General features: G+C 50.2%; 1 protein-coding gene across 1 annotated transcript in view; it reads left to right on the top strand.

The window, feature by feature from the left end:
* The window catches only part of KSR2 (kinase suppressor of ras 2), an 83631-nt gene that overhangs the window by 49870 nt on the left and 10396 nt on the right, over window positions 1–23365 (top strand). The window contains 6 exon segments of the mRNA XM_059485219.1: window positions 2408–2576; window positions 4826–4867; window positions 5141–5207; window positions 6694–6742; window positions 7500–7867; window positions 21429–21525. Of these exon segments, the coding sequence (XP_059341202.1) occupies window positions 2408–2576; window positions 4826–4867; window positions 5141–5207; window positions 6694–6742; window positions 7500–7867; window positions 21429–21525 (792 nt within the window).

The following is a 23365-nucleotide window of genomic DNA, read 5'->3' as shown; positions in this document are numbered from 1 at the left end:
ACAGCTTTGCAGAGAATCATGAAAATCTTCAGGCTGGAAAAGATATTTTAAGAAAATTGAGTTTGGTTGCTCCCCCGGCACTGCCAAAGCCATCGCTGTCCCATGTCCCCAAGTGCCACATCCACATGGCTGTTAAATGGTTTCACTCCTGCCCTGGGCAGCTGTGCCAGTGTCTGACCCCCCTTTCCAAGAGGAATTTCCCCAAAATCCACCCTGGGCCTGCCCTGGCCCAGCCTGAGGCCGTTCCCTCTGCTCCTGTCCCTGTTCCCTGGAGCACAGCCCGGCCCCCCCGGCTGTCCCCTCCTGTCAGGAGCTGTGCAGAGCCACAAGGGCCCCCTGAGCCTCCTTTGCTCCAGGCTGAGCCCCTGCCCAGCTCCCTCAGCCTCTCCTGGGGCTCCAGCCCCTTCCCTTCCCTGCATCTTTATCCAATGAAATTATTTCTTTTAAAAATAAAATGGGATCAGCACTTCCAGAACAGCCTGGATCCTGCTATCCCACTCCTGCTCTGCTGTGGCCTCTGAGTCTCCAGGTCCAAGCTGAATTTGGGGTGGTTTGAGGTCTCTGCTCCCAGTGGAGGCTTTGATAAATAACAAATTTATTGTTGCAAATAAAACCAGCCTGGAATTGGATTGTCCCTGGCGGAGCTGCTCAAGCCAGACCTGACAGAGCACCTGGCTCACTCCTGCTCTGCCTTGATACAATAAACCCATCACAGGGCTGGTGCTGATGCAATTTAAAGCCTGTTGGCCTCCAGTGGAAAATTCCTCAGGTGAGGGGTTGGCAGGCTGGAAGTGCTCAGAAAGAGGGATATCACTGACCTGATGGGAAATGGATCAACAAAACCCTGAATTCCCAAAGCCTGGCTGAGCTCCTCTTGCCCTCAGCATCTTCTGGCTCTGGGGAAAGTCTGGGTACCAAGATGCTCCTGGAGACTGATTTTAAACCTAAATCCTTTAAGGAATTTCTTGGTATAGAGATCTGCTCTAGTTTTGTTGTTTTGGGGTGGTGCCTTTGTCCTGAGCGCTCCCATTCAGGTCGAAATTTCCCCTATAAATGTTCTTATTACAGCAGGGCTCCCTTCTTACTTTGGTATTTCTAAAAGCATTTCTTTAAAGGTATCCTGAATAAAACCATGGAATGGCCTGGGTTGGAAGAGACCTTAAATTCCTCTAATTCCAACCCCCCGTGAAATCTTATTATTTTGACCTTCACTGGTTGCTTAAAAAATAATTTACCTGACCAAAATTATTGAGCATGGAGTGATGACCAATATGGCTTCCCTGGAAAGCCCAGCTCATTTAAGAATTAATTAATTAGGACAAAATTACCTGCTGGGGAAGGCTTGTGCAGATTTTTTAACCTTGGAGGGAAATTCTGTGGGGATGGGAATGCTCAGCACTGCTCAGACATTGTCCAGTGGCTCCAAGTTGGGCAGCAAGGGGAGAAATCCTGGCCTCAATTTTCCTTTTGGGATTCAAGACATCCAAGCAGGTTTTCCTGCCTGTTGGCTCTCAGTAGTCCCTTCCCAACCACCCCAGTGTGCACCCAAAATCCATGGCTTTGACTGGGAAGAGTCAAGGAATGCTAAGGAATGTCTTGGGATGCGTTGGCTGCTCCTTCCAAATCCTTCTGCTCCCTGCAAGGCCCTGGGCTTTGGCTCCAAGGAGCTCAGCAGGAACTTTTTGTGTCCAAGGACCAAGCCCTAAGGTGGTGGCCCCAATTCTGCCTTTGGTGGTCATGGCTGTGCAGAGCCAGGAGATTTGTGGCATCCTCATCTGGGTGGGAAAGGAGCCAATTTAAGGTGGGAAATGCCCTTGGGGACTACAAACAGCTTTGGAAAAAGCTCTGGGTCTTATCTAGGATTTCTGGAAGAAATGGGTGGGATGATGTCATTTGTGGGGTGCCCAATGGCAGAAGGAATGATGAATCTGACTCCATGTTCTCAGAAGGCTAATTTATTATTTTATGATACTATATTATATTAAAGATTACTATACTATACTATACTATACTAAAGAATACAGAAAGGATACTTACAGAATGCTAAAAAGATCACAATGAAAACTTGTGACTCTTTCCAGAGTCTGACACAGCTTGGGCCTGATTGGCCAATGAGCCAAAACAACTCACAGCAAAATCCAATGAAACAATCACCTGTGGATAAACAATCTCCAAACTCATTCCACAGCAGCAAAACACAGAAGAAGCAAATTAGATAAGAATTGTTTTCCTTTTATCTGAGGCTTCTCAGCTTCCCAGGAGAAAACTCCTGGGCAAAGTGATTTTTCAGAGAACGTGAATGCCACCAGGTCCTTTGTCACCCATGGTCCTTTGCACCTTGGAGTGACACCAACCAGCGCTGCTCTCACCACCACCTCTCCTTTCCCTCCTTCCCTGTGTCCCTCAGGACCACATCCCAGTGCCCTACCAGCCAGATTCCAGCAGCAACCCCTCGTCCACCACGTCGTCCACGCCGTCCTCGCCAGCGCCACCACTGCCGCCCAGCGCCACCCCGCCGTCCCCGCTGCACCCGTCCCCGCAGTGCCCACGCCAGCAGAAGCAGTTCAACCTGCCAGGTAGTGCCACCCTCTCCCCGTGTCCCCACCTGTGTCCTGGGGTGTCCTTGGGATGTGGGGGGTGGGTGAAAATTGCTGCCCCCAGATGTGCAGGATGTCTCTGCGTCAGCCCGTGCAACTGAAGAACGAGTCTGGACTCTTCACATTTCAGTCTTGAGGTTGTTTATTAATTCTTATCTATTAAATTTTCTTTCTGCCCAGCTGAGATCTGCTCAGCAGGGCAGCCACAGGCACTCTGTGTTGTCCTTTTATACTACAAACTACATATAACATATTTACACTTAATTCCCAATACCTATCACCTATGATAGACAGTGCACTTCCACTCTAAACCAATCCCAAAGTGCCAATGTCACTGCAGAAAATGGAGAACAAGAAGAAGAAAGAAAGGCTGGACACACCCAGATTCCTCCATCTTGTCCTCATAACCCCCATACCAAAAATCTCAAAATCTACATTTTCACCCTGTGATCATTTTGTTATTACACCATTCAAACCTGTGTGACTTTCACGTCCTCGTACAAAGCTGGTAACTTGCTCCAAGGGTCAAAATCAAATCCCCAGGTGTTCTGGGCTGTGTGCCAGGGTCTCTGAGCCCCCTGGCGGGGTCCTCGGCAACTCTGGACACCCAGAGGGATGCACTGAGTTCCGACAGGTTGGGAGAAGGTGGAAGTAGAAATGAGGAGAAAAGATGAGTTTTGGATAATTAAGGTTGGGAGTCTCTGGTCAAACCTCTTGCTTGAAGAAGAGTTAGAGCCCGAGGCTTGATCCAGTTGTGGAATCCTCCAAGGTTGGAGCCAGACGAACTTCGGCAGCTCTTGAGGCTACAAAGCCTTTCCAGGCATGTATTTTCCATTTTCCCATGGATTTTCCATTTTCCATGGATTTTCCATAACATTTTACCTCAGGCACAAACAGGAACCAGGGGCTGCTCCCTCTAGTAGGGTAAATTGGGGTCACCCTGACGTTTTTTTGGGGTGATGGGTCCCCAGCGGGTTGGCAGTGTGTGTGGGGTGACAGATGATTCTGGGAATGTCTGACGTGACTTGTCCCATGGAATCTGGACCTGGGATCCATCTGCTCCAGGAGCTCCATCTCTTCAGGGGTGGTGGGAGAGGCAGGGAGGTTGTGGTGGCTGCGGGACACAGGAGTTATGGAAGATGACCCAAAAAAGCTCCTCCTGTCTGCCTTCCTTTGGGATGTCCTGCTGTTCCAGGAAAGGTCCCTTCCAGGAGGGAATGGCTCAGCATCACTCCTGGAACTGTGTCCACCTGCTCCCAAAACAGAGCTGGTGAGGGAAGAGGAGATCTCTGGGATGCTGGGACACTTCTGGCTGTCCTGTTTTATTCCTGTCAGGAGCAGAATGGGACCCAAAGCAGGACTTACCCTGCTTTCATCTTCCCAGCCAGGAAGTTTTCCGTGGTTTATCCCATCAGGATGATCATCTCAGGGATTAGGATTTGAGCTTGGAAATGGCGACACGGTGACCTTCTCCTGCTGGAATTACCTTCCAGGCTCCTTTGATGTTGGCTCAGGTCCTGCTGCAGGGCTGAGGTTGATCTTTGGGGTCTCTGAGCTACAGGGGAGAAGCTGAGCCATGGCCCTTGGGGTCCTGGAGATAAGGAGGTGAATTCTGAACTGCTGCCAACCTCTGGTGGCCTCAACAGCTCTGAGTTCTTCACACCCATGACCTGCCTGCTCATGGATCAATCCTTGGGCTGGAGATGGAAGCCAGTGGATGTTCACAACACCCAGAGCCTCTCCAAACTCTGGTTTTGGATGGTGGCTCCTGGAACTCCTTCCAGGATGGACACAGCTCCAAAGAAGGGAAAAAAGGGTGGAATGTGGCCCAAATGGGCAGCAGTTCCAAACCCATCACTTGGCGTCTCCATGATGCCAAGAGGTTCCCAAATCCCACCCGAGGGCCAGGACTCTCACCCTGCTGGCAAACTGGTGTCCAAACCTTCACTGATGACATTGACACTCTCCAAATGGTGCAGAAGAGTAGATGTGTGGGGGGGAAAATCGAGTTATAATCCCAAAAAAGTCTTAATTTTTTGACCTGGGCATCCTATGTGCCATTTTGGAATATGGACTATTCCGTATGGGGGTATGGAAGTGGGAGAGGTTGGATCACACAGGAGGGGTTCACACAACTGGGGTTGAGGTTTCCTGGTGAAGAACTGGGCACAGGCTGGAGCTTTTCCAGCTCCACAGGTCAGTGTTGAGCCCTTGTTCCTCTTTTGCAGCCTCCCATTACTACAAGTACAAGCAGCAGTTCATTTTCCCAGGTAAGGCTCTCTGGAAGTTTCTCCTTGGGCGCTGGGGTTTCTCCTGGTGGGGATGGGTGCATGGCCAGCCCTCCAAACCCCTGGATTTGTGCCATGGAGGTCGTGCTGGGGTGGGATTTCTCCTCCAAGCCCATTGATGCTGCAGGGTTGGGTGGCCCTGAGTGACCCCCAGCCCTACTCAGGGTGTCCCTAAACATGACCTGGGGGTGCAGGGTGGGGTTTAACTCCCCTGGATGCCCCCAGAGGTCTCTGACTCCTCTCTCTTGTTGCCAGATGTGGTGCCTGAGACGCCGACCCGAGCCCCACAGGTCGTCCTGCACCCCGTCACCTCCAACCCCATGTGAGTGACTCCCCCTGCCCATCCCCGTCCCTCTGCACCCCAAATCCTCCAGGGTGCTCCCCTGGCCTTGGGGGCTCAGGTGCTCCAGATAAAACCCCAGAGCCCTCGAAGGTTGAGAAGGAGGGCAAAGGGTTAATTTATAACTCACAGCTCTTCACTGTTAGGAAGAAACCAGATTTCAGTCTAAAAAGCCCAAGCCCAAAGGATTAATTAAATTATAATTGAATTATAATTAAATTAAAAGCAGATAACCAGCATATCTTTGCCACTTCTAATATTTTCAAGCACAATAAACTTTGGGCTGAGACTTGGGAAAAGCAGCCTTTTATCAGTGTTAGAACCATCCCTCCCCAGCAGGTCGAGCCGAAATCCATCATTCCTTGATGTCCTGGAGCCTGTGCTGCTCCAGCAGCAACATTCCACTGCTCTGTTCCTCCTGATCCTTGCTCTAAAGGCCATTTTGGAAGGATTTCACAAGCCAGGGGTTTAAGAGACCACTTAAGCTGGCTCATCCACACCCTCCAAATTTCACTGGGGATCCAGTGGAGCAAAGGATGGAACCCTGTCCCTTGGGAATTGATGGAAATACGGTGAAGCCAAAACCCTTTTCTTCACCCCTGCCTAAATGAAGGTGTCAAGACAGGAATTTTGGGGAGGAACTGCTTTCAATATCCAAAATCTGTAATTCTGGCTCCCCCCACTGAAAATATCCTGTGGGAGCCATCCTGGTCTTGGCTGGGTCAAACATTTCTGGATCCTCTGTAGACAGGAATCTGTGCTGGGGATAGCAATGAGGAGCTGGCTGCTCCTGCAAACCACCCATCCATGGAGATGCTTTGCGGCCATTTGGTCTTCCCAAGCTGCTCAAAATACCAGGATTGACTCCTTTTCTGTAGGATCCTGGGATTTATAGTCTTTAGTGGCCATGGAATGGGATAGGACTTGTAGGATCGCCATGTCCGAGTGGCCTGGGAGCGTAATTCCCCTGGGAAGGGATTAATAATGATAATTTATAATATATTTATATGATGTTTGGAACCACCTGAGCTGTTCCAGCTGATCCCTCATTCAGAATTTCCCTAATTCCCCGTTAATTGTCAGGAGCAGCAGACCCCAATCATGGACCTGGGGGTGGGAGGTGCTGACTGAAAAGGGAAGGAAAAGAACTGGAAAACCAGTCAGATTTGGGTGCTTTACTGCAGAGAGAGGACCTCTGAACCCTCCACTTCTCCAAAATGATTGAAAAACTCCTTTTCTTTCCTTCTGCACTTCTGCTTTGGCTGGGGTTGGTTGCAAAAATATCTTAGAAATCCCTGAAAATGCCTCAAGTGTGGTCAGAGTCAGTGTGGGTGGGTAAATCTGTCCCTTTCCCTGGGTTAGTGACACCTTCTCCTCTCTGATATCTTTATCCCCGGGGCAGGAAGAGGGACTGCTCCCCAGATCCCGGTGTTTTTCCATGGTGTTAATTCCATAATTCTTTTAACAGCCTGGAAGGAAACCCATTGCTTCAAATTGAAGTGGAGCCCACCTCGGAGGTGAGATGGCTCCTGTGCTTAATGGGCCTTGGTTTTAAGGATATCTTGGGGCACATTTCCTAGGAAATGGAGACGTTTCCCATCTGTGCAGTGGAATTGCTGATAATTGAATTAAAGTCCAGGCATCCGTGTCCCCACCCCATGGAGAGGGACCCTCCCGGGCCTCGAGTTTGGAATTCAATGAGGTTTTTTAGGAGGCATTAAAAATGCGGTGGGAGGGAAGGAAAGGAGAGGGAAGATGGGGATGGAGCTTTTAAAGGATGTTGTAAATCCTGTAGGAAGCCTTAATGGACCATCAAGGGGTCTGGGAATAATGAGAATTAACAGAGCACAGCTCAGTTGGGGGAGGATGAAGCTGTTTTGAGACAAATTAATTAAATCTCTGATGGGTCAGAATCTCAAATTTAGCCCCAGGATGGGGTTAAATGGCTCCACAGGGAAGCGGTAGAGTCCCCAGCTCTGGAGGGATTTCAAGCCCTGTGCTTGTGGCACTTAGGGACATGGGGTTGTGGTGGCCTTGGCAGTGCTGGAGAAGGCTTGGAGTCTATCCCAGACAGCTTTTCCAACCTAAAGAATTCCATGATTCTGTGAAAATCTTGGATTCTGCCAACTTTGTGTGGAATAGGGGTGCTTCATTGGTGTTGGAAGGCCCCTACCTGGTTCCTCTGGGTCTGAACAAGCAGGAATTGGGTCAGTGGGGTTTTTCCTGCAGTTTCCTCCCTGGTTTATGGTTCCCCATGCCCTTTGCCCACCCCAGAACGAGGAAGGCGCCGAGGAGGTGCAGGAGTCGGAGGACGACTTCGAGGAGATGAACCTGTCGCTGCTCTCGGCCCGCAACTTCCCGCGCAAGGCCAGCCAGACCAGCATCTTCCTGCAGGAGTGGGACATCCCCTTCGAGCAGCTGGAGATCGGCGAGCTCATCGGCAAGGGCCGCTTCGGGCAGGTGTTCCACGGGCGCTGGCACGGCGAGGTGGCCATCCGCCTCATCGACATCGAGCGCGACAACGAGGACCAGCTCAAGGCCTTCAAGAGGGAGGTCATGGCCTACCGCCAGACCCGGCATGAGAACGTGGTGCTCTTCATGGGGGCCTGCATGAGCCCTCCCCACCTCGCCATCATCACCAGGTTGGGGTTGTTTCTTTATGTCCAAAAATTTGTTTTCTCCGTCCGAAAAATGCGTTTTCCTGTGACGCTGTTCACAGGGGTCTCAGGTTGAGGGAAGAGACGAGGATCTGACTCCATGTTTCAGAAGGCTGATTTATTGTTTTATGATATATATTACATTAAAACTATACTAAAAGAATAGAAGAAAAGGTTTCATCAGAAGGCTAGCTAAGAATAGAAAAAGAATGATAACAAATGGCTTCTGTCTTGGACAAAGAGTCCGAGCCAGCTGACTGTGATTGACCATTAATTACAAACAAACCAACATGAACCAATCACAGATGCACCTGTTGCATTCCACAGCAGCAGATAATCAATGTTTACATTTTGTTCCTGAGGCTTCTCAGCTTCTCAGAAGGAAAAATCTTGAAGGAAAGGATTTTTCATAAAAGTTGTCTATGATGTTTTCCCCGTATTTTTCCTTCAGTCCAGTGGTGCTGTTGTTTTGAGTTTTCTCCCCTAAGGAAGGGGTGTTCTCCATGTGCTGCATCCATGTTCTCCATGTATTGGGATTTGTGTTGTGGAGGACACAGCAAATCCAAAGGTCTGTCCAGGCAGGTCATTCTTCTGTAGGAGAGGAGTTCTGGACAGGAATGATTTGTTTATTCCATGAAACAACATGGAATCATGGAATGGTTTGGCTTGGGTTGGGAGAGACCTTAAAGCCAATCCAGGGCTTTAACACCTTCCACTATCCCACGTTATTCCAGCCTGGCCTTGGGCACTGCCAGGGATCCAGGGGCAGCCACAGCTGCTCTGGGCACCCTGTGCCAGGGCCTGCCCACCCTGCCAGGGAACAATTCCCAATTCCCAATATCCCATCCAGCCCTGCCCTCTGGCACTGGGAGCCATTCCCTGTGTCCTGTCCCTCCATCCCTTGTCCCCAGTCCCTCTGCAGCTCTCCTGGAGCCCCTTTAGGCCCTGGAAGTCTGGGAGGCTCCTTGCAACTCTCAGGGTAGTGAGGTGGGATTTGGGGGCTTCCAGACCACCCAACACCTCCACAGCTTTCTTGGTCTCATGGCATTCTTAAATACCTGCCCTCACCCCATTCTCAATGGGAATGCAGCACAGAGTCTCCCAGTGTAATCCACGCTTGGTTGGGCAAAAAATCCCATCTGGCCTGAAGGCAAAGTGGCTGCAACTTCTCCCAGAGCAGCTGTTTTCATGGGAAATGTATTTGTTCCAGGGAATTCTGTGATTTCCTTCACCTCCAGACCATGCTTTCAGCCATGGACAGGACATAGTCCTGTTTTTCATCCCACCCTGGGTTATTTTCTCCCAGAGAAGTTTCTCCAAGGTGAGGTTGAATTTTCCTCCTGGCAGCATTTCAAAAAGCAGTGGAATGGCACCAACAGCCATCAGTGATGAAATATTGCATCATCTTCCCCTAATGTCCCTAATTTTCCCTTGAAAGTGGCACCTCCCAGTCCCTGATCCCAGATGGGGTGGCTCTGCAGGTGTTCTGCTCCCTCGTTGTCCAAAACAAAAGGGTTTCACCCCAAATTTGCGTTACCTCATCCCTGCTTGGTGGGTTTGGGGATGATGTTTGCCTTAGGGGTTTCACCCTCTGGCGTCAGGGTGACTCCAAAGCGAGACCAGCTCTCCCCAGCTGGCGACTGGATAAAACGACGCCTTTTATTCAGGGACCAAAAAGGAGCCATCTGGGGAAAATTCCGCAGCATTTCCATCTATTGGGTAGCTCCAGGCCAAAAGCTTTTGGGAAAGTGTGCAAACACATGTATTGATGGATGAGTCAGAGCCCCCATCCATGTGTCACAGCGCGTTCCCAAAGGAAAAGGCGGCGTCTCCATCCCGTCCCCCTGCAGCCCCTATTTGCTCAGCTTTTCAGGGCTATTCAATAGCAAAACCTGGGAAATGTATTCCTTGATTTTCTTTATTTTTTTATTTTTTAATTTGAGCCCTGGAATGTTTTCTCTTCCATTTTCTATTCAAATGGGTCTTTCTGTAAAAGCAGAAAGGTGCCATTTTTGACAGCTGGACAAAATCAGTCTGTGTGCTGCGGCAACCTGGTGAATTAATGTGAGGAACGTGGAGCTCTGCTCGTCCTGTTCCTCTTCCAGCTGCACTTGGTCTTGTTTTTTAAGGTCAAAATGTAAATGTATTAAATTGCCCAAAATATAACCCAAGCTCACAACATTTCCAGGCATCGTTTGCTTGTTCCTACAACCCACTTTTATCTGCATCCTTTAAAAGTTGAACCAATATCAGCTTTAAACCAAAGGACAGTAGGGTTAGATGGGATATTGGGAATGAGGAATTGTTCCCTGGCAGGGTGGGCAGACCCTGGCACAGGGTGCCCAGAGCAGCTGTGGCTGCCCCTGGATCCCTGGCAGTGCCCAAGGCCAGGCTGGACAGGGCTTGGAGAAACCTGGATAGGAAACAGCTGCTCTGGGCACCCTGTGCCAGGGCCTGCCCACCCTCACTGGGGAAAACTTTTCCTTATGTCTGATCCAATCCCTACATCCAAGGATGCTTCCTTGCTCTTGTGCTGGCACTCCTTGTCTGGTCCATCCTTGGCTGAACATTTTTGGGAAGTCTCTGGTGTGGGGAAAAGTCTTCTCACCATGTGGAGCTTTCCCTCCCATCCACATTTCAGGTTTTTCCTAAGGGATGTGAGACCCTGGGGGCTTTTCTGCCATGAGAGCTGCTGCTTGGGTTTGTAGGGAATGAGAATGGAAGGGGACATTGTGGGAATGTCCAGGATCCTGGGAATGGTGTAGGATATTGGGAATGGTCCAGGAGGTGGCACTGGGGGAGCATCACTGTTCCAATGGGACGTTCCCACTCTTCCAATGGGACATTTCAGGTTTTTCCTAATGGAGGTGACACCCTGGGGGCTTTTCTGCCATGAGAACTGCTGCTGGGGTGTTGTAGGGAATGAGATGGGAAGGGGACAGTGTGGAATGTCCAGGATCCTGGGAATGGTCCAGGAGGTGGCACTGGGGGAGCATCACTCTTCCAATGGGACATTCCCAAAGGAACCTGAGATTTCCTTGCAGGTTTATGGGAATAACTTTAAACAAGGCTTTATTTGGAGTGGAGCAAATCATTCCCAGCTGCCTGAGGAGAGGATTAAGTCTATGAACCCAGGATATCAGGATTTCCTCACCCTCCCTGTGCCCACTCCCAGGGCAGGACTTCCTGGGTCACCACTTTTCCCCCAGGAGCCCACAAGTGGCCACTCGAGGCCGTTTTTCCCACAAAATCCCAGCAATTCCTTGTGGCTGTTGCAGAAATCTCTGTTTCCCTGCACGTTGGGGAGCAGCTGTGTGTCCCTGGGAAGGGGCTTCACCACGCCGTGCCACTGGCGCTGCCGGAAGGGGGTTGGTTATTTATAGCTGGGTTTATTTTTACTTTTCCCCATCCCGACGTTTTCCTTCCTGATTGCCTGTGATATTCAGGGATCGTCTCATTAGCACAAAGAAATTTCCCCATCCAAACAGCATGGCCCACAGGGGGGGAAAAAATGGAAGGGGAAACTGAGGCAGCAGCTGGCTGAGGGTGGGAGAGTTGGGGTTAAAAATATGATTTTACATTATAGTAACATTTTTAGGGATATATGACACTATATTAACATTTTTTTAGGGATAAATGGGACCAGCACTGTTTAATATCTTCATCAATGATAAAAACAGTGGGATTGAAACTGGAAAAGAGAAGGCTCCAGGGAGAGCTCAGAGCCCCTTGCAGGGCTCGAAGGGGCACCAGGAGAGCTGGAGAGGGACTGGGGACAAGGGATGGAGGGACAGGACACAGGGAATGGCTCCCACTGCCAGAGGGCAGGGCTGGATGGGATATTGGGAATTGGGAATTGTTCCCTGGCAGGGTGGGGAGGAATTCCAGGGAATTCCATCCCTGGCAGTGCCCAAGGCCAGACTGGACAGGGCTGGGAGCAGCCTGGGACAGTGGGAGGTGTCCCTGCCCATGGCAGGGGTGGCACTGGATGGGCTTTAAGGTCCCTTCCAACCCAAACTATTCCATGACTCCTGATTGTCTCTTAACATGACAGAAAAGCAGAAATCCAGCATTTTTCAGCAGTGGGAGGTGGCGAGCGCAAGGAACAGTTCCATCAGAGCTGCTAATGGGTTTTCTCTTGGGTAATGAGCACTGGGGACAATTAACATCCATCTTAATTAGTCTGGAGCAGGAGTGGGTGCTTTGAGCCTCGGTGCTTTGAGCGGGAAACGGCGGCAGAGTCCTCGGCTGGGAGGAATGAAAGGGCTGGAAAAACTCCTTTTGTTGGAATAACGAGTTGGTTTTGCTGCTGGGGAGTGTGACAGAGCCAGACCTGGGTAAACTCAGCTCCCTGGGGCTCCTGGTCCCCAAAGCAGGAGCAGAGGTAAAGCCTCAGCCACCAAAGTGCATTTCCATGGATAAAGTCCTTTCTTAATCCCAATGAAATGGCTCCAGCCACCCATGAAAGCAGAGACTCCCACATTTTAGGGTCCTGGTGTTCATCCTGATGAAAAAAAAGGGGGGACTTGAATGCTTATTGATGCTTCCAGGTGCTCCTTGGGTCTGTTGTGGAAGCAGGGGATCAGCACACTGCACGCAGCTCCTTGGGGCTCCTGGTGGTTGGGAATGTTGTTTGGGAGAAGGGAGAGAGGTTATCCAGTCTGGGAGAAGGTTTGAGCTGGAGTTTGCCTGGGCTTTGAGCTCATGCTGGCTCGTGAGGGGGATTTGGGGTAGCTTTTTCAGGATTCCTTGGTTTTTTTAGTTAAAATCTCCAATGTGACTTTTGGACCTTGTGCAAGGAGTCTGGGATTTGACCCCTCTCTTGTCACTTCAGGGTGACTCCAACTGTCCAGGGTGCCACTGGTGATGCCACCAGGGCTGTGTGCCCATGATTTATGTCCCTGCTGGGAAGACCAAGGAGAACACTGAGGAACATTAGGAATTAACCTGACCTGGGCAGAACTGTGTAAAGAGAATTAATTTGTTGAAAGTGCCTTTGGAGCAGAGGAGCTTGGAAGGTTTCTGCTGGAGAGGGAGCAGCTCCTAAACCCTTCCCTGGAGCTGCTGGTGGTGGGGAGGGGGTGGAGATAAACCCAGTTCCTGTCCTTACATGAGATACCGAAGATGAAATGAGAGTTTGCTCTTTTTTCTCTGTGGAAAACAGGTTTTAATGACAGGAACACATTCCCTGGCACTAATTAATAGGGAAGACATGAGGGTGAGGGATGGGAGGAATATCCAAAGCACTTCAGCTGTTTATTCATGGATAACTTTAGTGCATGGACCAAATACTGGGGTTGACTTTGATTTTATAATAGATTTCCATGCTGGATTTTGCCAATATTTAATGTTTGGCTCTGCTGCTGGGAGGAACAAGCCCTTCACAAGGGATGCTCTCCCATCCCTGGAGCTTGCTCCCTCTGGACAAAGCTCAGCTTTAGCCTCTCCCAGTGCCAGATCTCCTGACCTTTACAGGCACAGCCCAGCTGGGAAGGATTTGGGGCTTGCAAATCTTAATGCTCAGGAAGCTGGGGATGTTTAACCTGATTAGAAGGATGGGAGGAAAGGGGAAGGGTGGAAGCCATGGCATTAAGATGGAACAGATTGGGGGGTCTGGTTTTTCCCTGTGGTTTTTCCCATGGTGCTTGCAGCCAGCTCCCTGTTCCCTCCAGGGCATCCAAATTGTCCTTTGAGCTTTAACAAACCACAGATTGAAGGAACAAGGTCAGGAGGGCCCTGGGCAATCTGAGTGGGACCACTGCCCATGGCAAGGGTTGGAATTGAGAGGATTTTTAAGGTCTCTTCCAACCCAAACCATTGTAGGGTTCTATGAAATTGGATTTTCCTCCACAATGGACTTTAAATGAATCCTCCCATCCATCCTTCCTGCGCTGGGAATTGAAGGAGAAGCTCTAAATCCTGTTCAGTGGGAGGGAAACTGAGGCACAGAGTTGCCACCTTGTTTTTCCTCCATGCCAGGCTGGGGCCATGAAATGATAGGACACAGGGAATGGCTTCCCATGGACAGAGGGCAGGGTTAGATGGGATTTTGGGAACAGATTCTTTGCTGTGAGGCTGCCCCATCCCTGGAAGCACTCCAGGCCAGGCTGGATAGGGCTTGGAGCATCCTGGGATAGTGGAAGGTGTCCCTGCCCGTGGCAGGGGTGGGATGAGATAATCTGTAAGGTCTCTTCCCACTCAAACCATTCCATGCTTTGATCCTGGAGCATTTCCAAAGTGCCTTTCAGCTCCTGCCCTTCTCTCCCCGCTCCCAGCTGTATTTTGGGAAGGGAACCCATGTATTCCTGCCCCCCCTAACCCCATCCATGTTCCAACACCCACTTTGGTGTCAGGATCTCTAGCTGGTCAGAGTGATCCCAAGAAAAGTTAGAAAGTCTCTTTTCCCAGCCTGGTGCCTGAAGAAGGAGTCAGAGCTCTTCATTTCTTGGTCTCAAGGTTGTTCATTGTTTCTTATCTATAGAAAATTTTCTCCTGCCCTGCTGAGGTCCGTCCAGCAGGACAGTTCCAGGCACTCTGCCTGCCCCCAGGGTGGTGTTATGTCTTTATACTAAAAACTACGTGTACAATGTTTACAATCACTTCCCAATACCTATCACCTATGTTAGACAGTGAGCTTCTACTCTAAACCAATCTGTAAGTGCCACCATCACAGCAGGAGATGGAGGCCAAGAAGGAGAAGGAGAAAGACTGGACGTGCCCAGTTCCCTCCATCTTGCCTCCTGAACCCCCATACCAAAACCCCAAAACCTACTTTTCCACTCCATGATAACTTCACTATTATTCTACTAAAACTGTCATGGCTTGCTGATCTTCATCTAAGGTTGATAATTTTCTCCACGGGTCATAATCAAACCCACAGGTGTTTTGGGCTCTGTGCCAGGGTCTCTGAGCCCCCTGGCAGGGGTCTTGGCTGCTCAGGACAGCCAGAGGGATGTCCTGGGTCCTGACAGTTTGGGAACCAGACCCTTCTCCTCTGTCTCTGTTGTTTTCCCTTTTCCTACTTTTCCGCCGCATTCCCTTCCCTGGCAGTTAATGGAGCTCGTAGATCATGTAATAAATAGGGATCGACTTCATGCCAGGCTGTGGATCAGAATGGATTGACCCGTGGGAATGCACTCCCTGCCAATCGATGCCAGCCCATCAGCCAGGATAAATCTTGATAACGACTGACAACGGCAAAGTCGATATGTGAATTAATATATACATTAAACCTGGATATATCTTCCACGGGCAGGCAGTAGCTTGGGGAGGGAATATCCCGAGCCAGGAGGATGGTTGGGAATGGGGAAAAGCAGCAGCTTGATCCTCTGTGTTTGATGCGGGGCTGGCTGAGCTTTCCTTACCCACTGGAGCATCAAATCCCCGCCACCAGTGGCTCCTTAACGTGGAGGATGCTCCAGGGGAAAAGTTTTCCTTTGTGCTTTAAGAGTGTTTCCAAATGCCATGGAAGTATTGCTGGTTTGGCCCTGATTTTTCTGGGAAAGTGCTTAACACAGCGGGATTCGCTGTGCTGGAGAGGAAGGGATTTAAGGAAATGCCTTTGATTAAGTGCCCCGCTGAGAGATGATCCCAAAAAGCCCTTCCGCTCGTGCCAGCTCTTCCCGTCCCTGTTGAGTGACATCCCTGCATCATTCCTGATATTTTTCTGAGCGTCCTCAGTGCCTGGGATTCTCTTTGGGACAGAGCAGGGCTGCCTGTGGGTGATCCATGTGCTGGCACACTGCCTAGCCAAAGAAACAGATCCTTCCTGCCACAGCAGCATTAACTTTTTATTAATAATGATCATTATTACTATTCCGAAGTGGTTGCAGGGAAGCAGCTGACTCAATCCAAAGTTTCTTTCCTTTCTCCAAAAGGGCTTTTAAAAGAATTTATTTTCCTTCCTGAAGTTCAGAACAGTGCAGAGAATATATCAGAGACAAGGAGGTCAAGGTGCCTCCACTCATCCCTGTGCACCCAACCCTCCCTCTCGGAGCCGATTCTGAGCGCGTCCTTTCCAAAGGCAGCAAGTGGCACCTGGAGCACGGAGCTTTTTCGGATGACTTGTTTGCAAGCCTGGCTTTAGCTAAGCCCCAGGGGCTGCTTTGCATTCACCTGGCTCCAAGCTCTTCTCCCCGCAGCTGGAGAAGAGCTCGTCTCCTCTATTTCCTCCAAATAAAAATGCATGGAGTTGGCTTTTTCCAAAGAGCTTGTTTTTTTCCGAGGCGACGATGGAGTTGGAGCTACTTTTCGGGGAGGCAGATCCCCCTCCTCCTCCTCCTCCTCCTCCTCCTCCTCCTGCAGCCCTTGTGGTTTGGCTGTAGTTATCTCGTGTGCCAGCTGCCGGCAGGGAAATTTTGCTGCCTAAGTAATATCCATCAAAAGCCAGTGCTTCCATCGGCTGGAGAGAGCGGGATGAGGGGAGCGTTGGCTCTCCGGGGCTTTTCTGTTTCCTCCTGCTGGTTTGGCTCTGCAGAGGCTCCTCCATGAGGAGCAGGAGGGTCTCTGCCATCTCTGGGATGGGGACATGGGCTCTGCTTGAAATGGCAGGAGTTGAATTCCCCATCTTCCCGTTGGGTTCATTGGAATGGGGTTGGGTGAGATGAGTATTTCCAGCCTGGAGGGGCTGGGATCTGCTGGATGCTCAGGTCGCGCCTTTTCTGGCACTGAGTTTTGGCTGCTGCTTCTGTCGAAGCACAGAATTGTTTGGATTGGAAAAGATCCTTGAGATCATCAATTCCAACCATTCCCCCAGCACTGCCAAGGCTACCACTGATCCGTGTCGCCAGGTGCCGCATCCACACAGAGCTGTTAAATCCTCCAGAGATGGGGACTCCAGGGATGTGCCAGGGCTTGACAACCCTTTCAGTGAAGAAATTTTCCCTCATATCCTAATTTTTCCTCCCTGGTCATGGTTGTGGAGTTTGGATGTAGAGGGCTGAGGTATTTCAGACTGGATGCTGCCACTGCTGGCTCTGGCATTGGCAGGGAATCAAGGGGGTGAAATTCCTTATCCATTTAGAGGAAAACAAAACCTCGGGATAAAAATGAACCTAAAGCTCTCCCATTGCTGGTCTTACAGCCTTGTTCAATTTTCCTTTGTGTGAAACACCTCAGGAGCTGTTGAGCTCCAAAAGAACTGTTGCTAGACGCCGGGAAAAGAGAAAAACAAGCCAATATATGGGAGCAGCTGGAAAACTTCCTAAATAAGTCAGGAACGTGCTGGAATGTGCAGAGCTCCTTCTTTCCCTCTCTGGTCCTGCTCAAATGAAATCAAATAAGTCCTGGCTCAGTGGTTCCTGTTGCTGTTTCTTTCTTAACATTCCCCAAAGGATCCTTTTTCCATGAAAACCTCAAAGTGGGTAAACTGCTGGGGAATGTGGGAGCATCCAAGCATCCTTTGCCGTGTCTTTTCTTCCAGCACAGATGTAACCTGGGAGCAGAGGTATTTTTATATTAAAGCATTTTTTATTAATTCCCCACCTCGCTCTCTTCTCCAGTGTCTCCCCTGGGTCTATAGTGCTGGCTGTCTCCATGGTATCCGAGCTGCTTCCCTATAAATCCATATCCCAGCATGAACTTCCCCGGGTCTGGCATTTATCACCTCTTTAATTGAATGGGTGTTTATGGGGATGGGAAGAGGGAAGGGAAGCACAAAGCTCCTGGAGTGATGGAATGTGCCCCACAGCTCTTGGCTCGGGATGATCCCTGCTCCTGAGCAGGGGACAGGATGGAACCTCCATCCTTGCAGAGGTGTTGGCCATCACTGTAGCGTTATGGCCACCAGTGCAGAGGTGGTGGCCATCAGTGTAGAGGTGATGACCATCAGTGTAAAGTTGTTGGCCATCAACAGAAAGGTGTTGGCCATTGACTTATTGATTGCCATGAATGTAGAGGTGATGACTATCGCTGTAGAGGTGGTGGCCATCAAGGTAGAGGTGATGACCACCAGTGTAGAGGTGATGGCCATCAATGTAGAGGTGACGACCATCACTGTATAGGTGATGGTCACCAGGACAGAGGTGGTGGTCATCAAGGTAGAGGCAATGGCCACCAGTGTAGAGACAATGACCATCAGTACTGAGGTGATGGCTGTCAGTGTAGACTTGAAGACCATCAGTGTAGAGGTGGTGGCCATCAAAGCAGAGGTGTTGGCCACCAGTGTAGGAGTAATGGCCATCAATGTAAAGACAATGACCACCAATGTAGAGGTGTTGGCCACCAGTGTGGGGACATTGACCATCAGTATAGAGGTGGTGGCCATCAATGTAAAGGTGATGGCCATCAGTGTAGACTTGATGACCATCAGTGTAGAGGTGATTGCCACCAGTTGGCTACCAGTGCAGGAGTAATGGCCATCAGTGTAGAGACAATGACCACCAATGTAGAGGTGTTGGCCACCAGTGCAGAGCTGATGACCATCAATATTGCAGAGAGGGGTAAAAATCCCCAGGGGATGGAAGAGGGATGAGACTGTTTTCCCATGGAACAACACAAACACCCGAGGCAGTGCTCCAGCTCTTCCTCCCTCATACCAAATTGTTCCTCTGCGAGCCGCCTTGGCTTTGCTCCCGCTGCTGATGTCTCCAGCCCACGTTGGGAATGCAGAGTGTTTATAAAGCAATTTGGGATTTGGCTTGCTTGGCTGAACACTTCAAAAACTCATTTTGAATTGAGAGTGACATCTGCAGCAGGATGGAGCTGGGCCTGTCCTGATGCCGGGAAAGGCACCGGGATGTGGATATGGATATGCCATGGGATGAAGTGCACTCCTGAGGACTCCCAGAAGGATCTCTGCATCTCTGTCCCTGTCACACCTCAGGTCTGGATGGCATTTGGTCACCTGGTGGCACCGGGGCACATGTCATCAACCTGTTCTGCCAGCAGGTGGGACGGAGAAGTTTGGGAGAAGAAGACAAGAATTCCTTATGAGTTTTCACTTCAGCGTTGAATAACCCAGGATCCATCTGAAGATGCAAATTATCTGCCTTGTTTTTGGCGTCGAGCGTAGGCATTTTGTGGCCTTGTCATCCCCAGCCGTGTCCCTCAAAGCCAGGCTCAGCAGGGACCTCTCCAAGTGGAAAGGCAGAAGGCTCCGAATGTGCCCTGGGTGCTGTTCTTTGTCCTGCCCAAATGGGGAGCAATTGAGGAACGAGGAGAAGCGGAATTGTGGAGCTGTGCCATGAAAAGGTTCTGCAGGTGGTGGCTGAATGGGCTCAGGTGCTGCATAAAAGGTATCAACCAGGCTTTATCTCCACGTTGGCAGCTCCTTATCCAGCAAGAAGCGTCGGATGTGCCGGTGGCGGGCGCTCGGTGAATTCGTTCGGATTTATTCATCCAGGGGAGGGGAGAGGCACCTGGGCTGCTTTGATGCCTCTGCCAGGGTCTGAGGAGCAGAGGTGACAGGGACATGTCCTGGTGCCACCAGCCCGGTCTGGCTGTCCTTCTGCAGCGGCTCCATCCGCTGGGGAGGATTTGGAAATCCTGTAAATGAAGTGGAAAGATGGGAATCTCACCAGACAGGGCTGCAAGCTCCGCTCTCGGGGTTATCTCAGCAGTTCAGATAAGCAGAAATGGGAGGATTTTCCTCTAAACAACCCTTTACCAGGAAAACAGCTGGTCTTAACTCCCTGTAGGGCTGGAATCCAGCCCTGTTCCAGTGCTAATCCACTCATTGCATTTCCAGTGTCAATTTGTGACCAATTCAGATCACAGGCAACTGGCTGTATAAAGGTTTTCTCTGGGAGAAAATGTGTTTTCCAGGGGTTGGGAAGGGCTAGGGGAACTCATGTGTGTGCAGGCAGGTCATGGAGGTGGCAAAAGGCTGTTGTGTGGCAGAGCTTACAGCTTGGTGGGTTTATGTGGCAAATTAGTGTAGGAAAACACAGGTGGTGGAAGGACAATTCATGCCCGTAGTTATCCTGCACACTTTGATTCGTTCCGGTTACAGAAACCCAAGGATTTTATCACTGATTTCCAAGTGCCTGGATCCTAATCTCCAGCAAATTCTTATTTGACTGCAGTCCAAGTGCTGCAGGAGATGGGAAGATGGTTCAGAGGGAGTGCAGCTGCCTCAGGGATAAATCCAGCTGGGATGCTCAGGGAGGTGCTGGGACACCTGAGCAAGGAAAACCATCCCTGAGGAGGCACTTGCTGCCCTAAATCCCCTCTGCAGCTCACTTGTGCCCAGCAGGACAATTCCCAATGCTTCCAGTGAGGAAAGGGTGCTGTTGTCTTTCCAAAGCCCGTGGGATGTGGGGATTGATCCCATTCCTGTTTCACTGCTTGTCCTGAAAATTCTGCTCCCTGCCCATGGAGTGATGTGGAGCAGGAGGATCCTTTGTATCCGTGAGCTTCTGGAGTTTGGGGTTTTTCTGGGTTTCATGGACTCATGGAATGGTTTGGGTGGGAAGGGACATTAAAGCTCATCCCATTCCACCCTGTGCCATGGGCAGGGACACTTTCTTCATCCCAGGTTGCTCCAAGCCCCATCCAAGTTGTCCCTGCCCATGGCAGAGGGCTGGAATTATATGGTCCCTCAAGTCCCTTCCAACCCAAACCATCCTGTGATTCTCTTTTATGATTCTGTGATTATTTTCACCCAGAAAGGACAAAACCTCTCCCAGGGGTTGAATCCAAACCAGTGCATGCTGGAATTCCCAGGGCAGGAGGAACTGGGAGAGGGGAAAGCAGTGGAGCCAAGCTGGGGGAGAGCAGTGGAATGAAACCCTAGAACTTTAAATTTGTTAACCAGAACAGAATCAAATCAACATCTGCAGCCACCAAACCTCTTTAACAAGCTGTGTGCTGGGTGTTTTATTTCCCAGCACAGGTATCCAGTCTCATCTTTCCAAAGTTGCCTGGAATGAGCGTGGGTGGATAGAGAAAAGCAAAAAAAAAAAGCTCTTTTTTTGTGGGCGGGAGTCGAGGCAGCAGCCACCCACGTCCTCCATTATGATATTCAAATGTCAATATATTTTTAATTGGTTTATATCCATCCATTCCCCCCCCCCCCCCCCCATCCAGCTGCCTTTGGTAATTAAGGCTCTGTAAATAGATTTTACTGTAATTGGTACGAGAAGGAAAATTGGAGGACATTGTACAGTGCATGGGGTGGGTTGGGGGATTTTTTTCCCCCCTCCCTGTCTCTCCTCTTTTGACTCATTTTACATCTGTGAGCTTTGGATCCCGAGGGAGGAGGAGGAGGAGGAGGAGGAGGGGGGAGCCACGACCAGTTCTGCACAAAAACTCAGAGGTGGGAGGACCAGGTGGTTTGCTCTGGGTTGGGACACAGGGAAAAGCCAGGGGCCAGCCCAGGTTGTCCCTTGTGGCACCACAGTGGTGCCACCAGGATGAACCAAGAGTGCTGAGAGCTCCCTCCCAGTGCCAAACTGGGAGAGCCCCCAGTTCCCTGCAGAATCCTCAGCCTGCCTCCAGCCAGGGGGCCAAAATCTGGCCCAAATCCTGTGATTATTTATTTAATTATTTATGATTTGGGGCTGTTTCTCCAGGAGGGCTTTTAACTTCTCTTTCCCTTTTCTTCCAGCCTGTGTAAAGGACGGACTCTCTACTCCGTGGTGAGGGACGCCAAAATTGTGCTGGATGTCAACAAGACGAGGCAGATAGCACAAGAAATCGTGAAGGTATGGTCTGGTGGGGTCTGGATCCTGCAGAAAACCCGGCCAAGAGCCCAGTCCAGTCATTCTGGGGAGCAGGAGAGGAGCAGCCAAGGATTCTGGGCAGGACAGAACTCCTTGGTTTTAAATTCCAGTGATTCTGGGCAGGACAGGACTCATTGGTTTTAAAATCCAAGGATTCTGGGCAGGTTAGAACTCCTTGTTTTTAAAATCCAAGGATTCTGGGCAGGATAGAACTCCTTGGTTTTAAAATCCAGTAATTCTGGGCAGGTTAGAACTCCTTGGTTTTAAAATCCAAAGATCCTGAGCAGGTTAGAACTCCTTGTTTTTAAAATCCAAGGATTCTGGGCAGGATAGAACTCCTTGGTTTTAAAATCCAGGTCTCTTTGACCTCTCTCCTGTGGCTGAATTGGGGTGGCACCAAAGCTTCCATGGGCTCCCCGGGCTTGGGGATCATCCTGGCCACTGCTCCTCTTCCCTGCTGGAATTTCTGCTGGAATTTCAGGTGTTTAAATCCAGCATTGCTGCTGTGAGGGAGTTTCTGGTGGGATATTCCTCCCTTCTTGGAAAAGAAAAAGGAATAATCATGGAATGGTTTGTGTTGGAAGGGAGCTCAAAACTCATTACATTCCACCTTCCACTATCCCAGGTTTCTCCAAGCCCCATCCAACCTGGCCTTGGACACTTCCAGCATTCCCAGTGTTCCCATAAAACATTCCCAGGGCTGAAGCTCCTGGAGAAATCCATGCCATGATGCCACAAGGCCAAGCTCACATACATTATCCAGAGCTAAAAATGCTTTTCATTTCCCAGGGATGACTCCAAGTGCATCTTCCACACCTCAGACGTGTCCCTACAAACAATCCTGGGCAGGATCCTCCCGTGGCAGGGTGGAGTGGCTGGGAATTCGGGTCCTGAGCCCTCACAGCTTCCCATGGGATGTCAGCAGCAGCACTGAGGTGTTGAGCTGCCTGCCAGAACGGGGTTGTGCTGTGATTCCAAGCAGATTTATCACCAGGAATATTGGGCACGTGCTGTGGCATGGGAGCCGTGACAGTGCCCCCGTGCCCTGCTCAAGGTCAGCCAACACTTCCCCACCTGGAGCTCAAACCTGGAGCTGATCCCACATTTTACTGTGGGAAAACAACAGAAAATCAGGTTTTCTGGCAGACCTTAGCCCCCCTTAAATATTCTAACCCAGGTTAAAAGCTGAATGTGTTCAGCAATATTTCCTGGGCAGTGCCTTTTCTCTGGATGGTCCTTAATAAATTGTTTATTTTGTGTTTATTTAGATTCAGTTTTAACTTTAAATTTTAAATTCCTTCAATCCTCCTGGACTCTCCAGGTGAACACAGCCTGAACCTTTATCTACCTCAGAGCCATGGCCTGACCTGGGGGTGCCTGAGGCAGCCCAGAGCCTCTCCCTCCTGAATTCCTACTTCTGATCCATGTTTTCCACCTTTTAGACGCAGATTTTTTCCTGCTGAGCAAACATTTGAAGCATCACAGTCTAGCCTTGTATTTCCCCCCCCCTTTTTTGTGCTCAGGGCTTTTGCCTTCCAGATGTTCCCAGCAGGAACAACAGCTCTGTTCAGCCCCTTTCCCTGCGTGGGTTCGCTGCTCCGTGTGGGTTTCGAGGATGAGGCTGAGACATCCTCGTTTTCTGCAGCTGCTGCCTGTTGGGAACAGGTTGGAAACCTCCAAGTCTGTGGTGTTGAGAGGCAGAGAGGGGTTTTGTATCCACCCCAGACCCCTGGAGGAATTAGCAGAGCTCCAAATGCTCTCCCTGTGCACCAAAGGGAATTCCTGGAGAAGTCCCCAATGCCATGACCCAACCACATGGCCC

Source organism: Ammospiza nelsoni, chromosome 18, assembly GCF_027579445.1.
Source record: "Ammospiza nelsoni isolate bAmmNel1 chromosome 18, bAmmNel1.pri, whole genome shotgun sequence".
Lineage (NCBI taxonomy): Eukaryota > Metazoa > Chordata > Aves > Passeriformes > Passerellidae > Ammospiza > Ammospiza nelsoni.
Note: the sequence above shows the minus strand (reverse complement) of the source record. Positions and strands in the feature narration are given on the sequence as shown.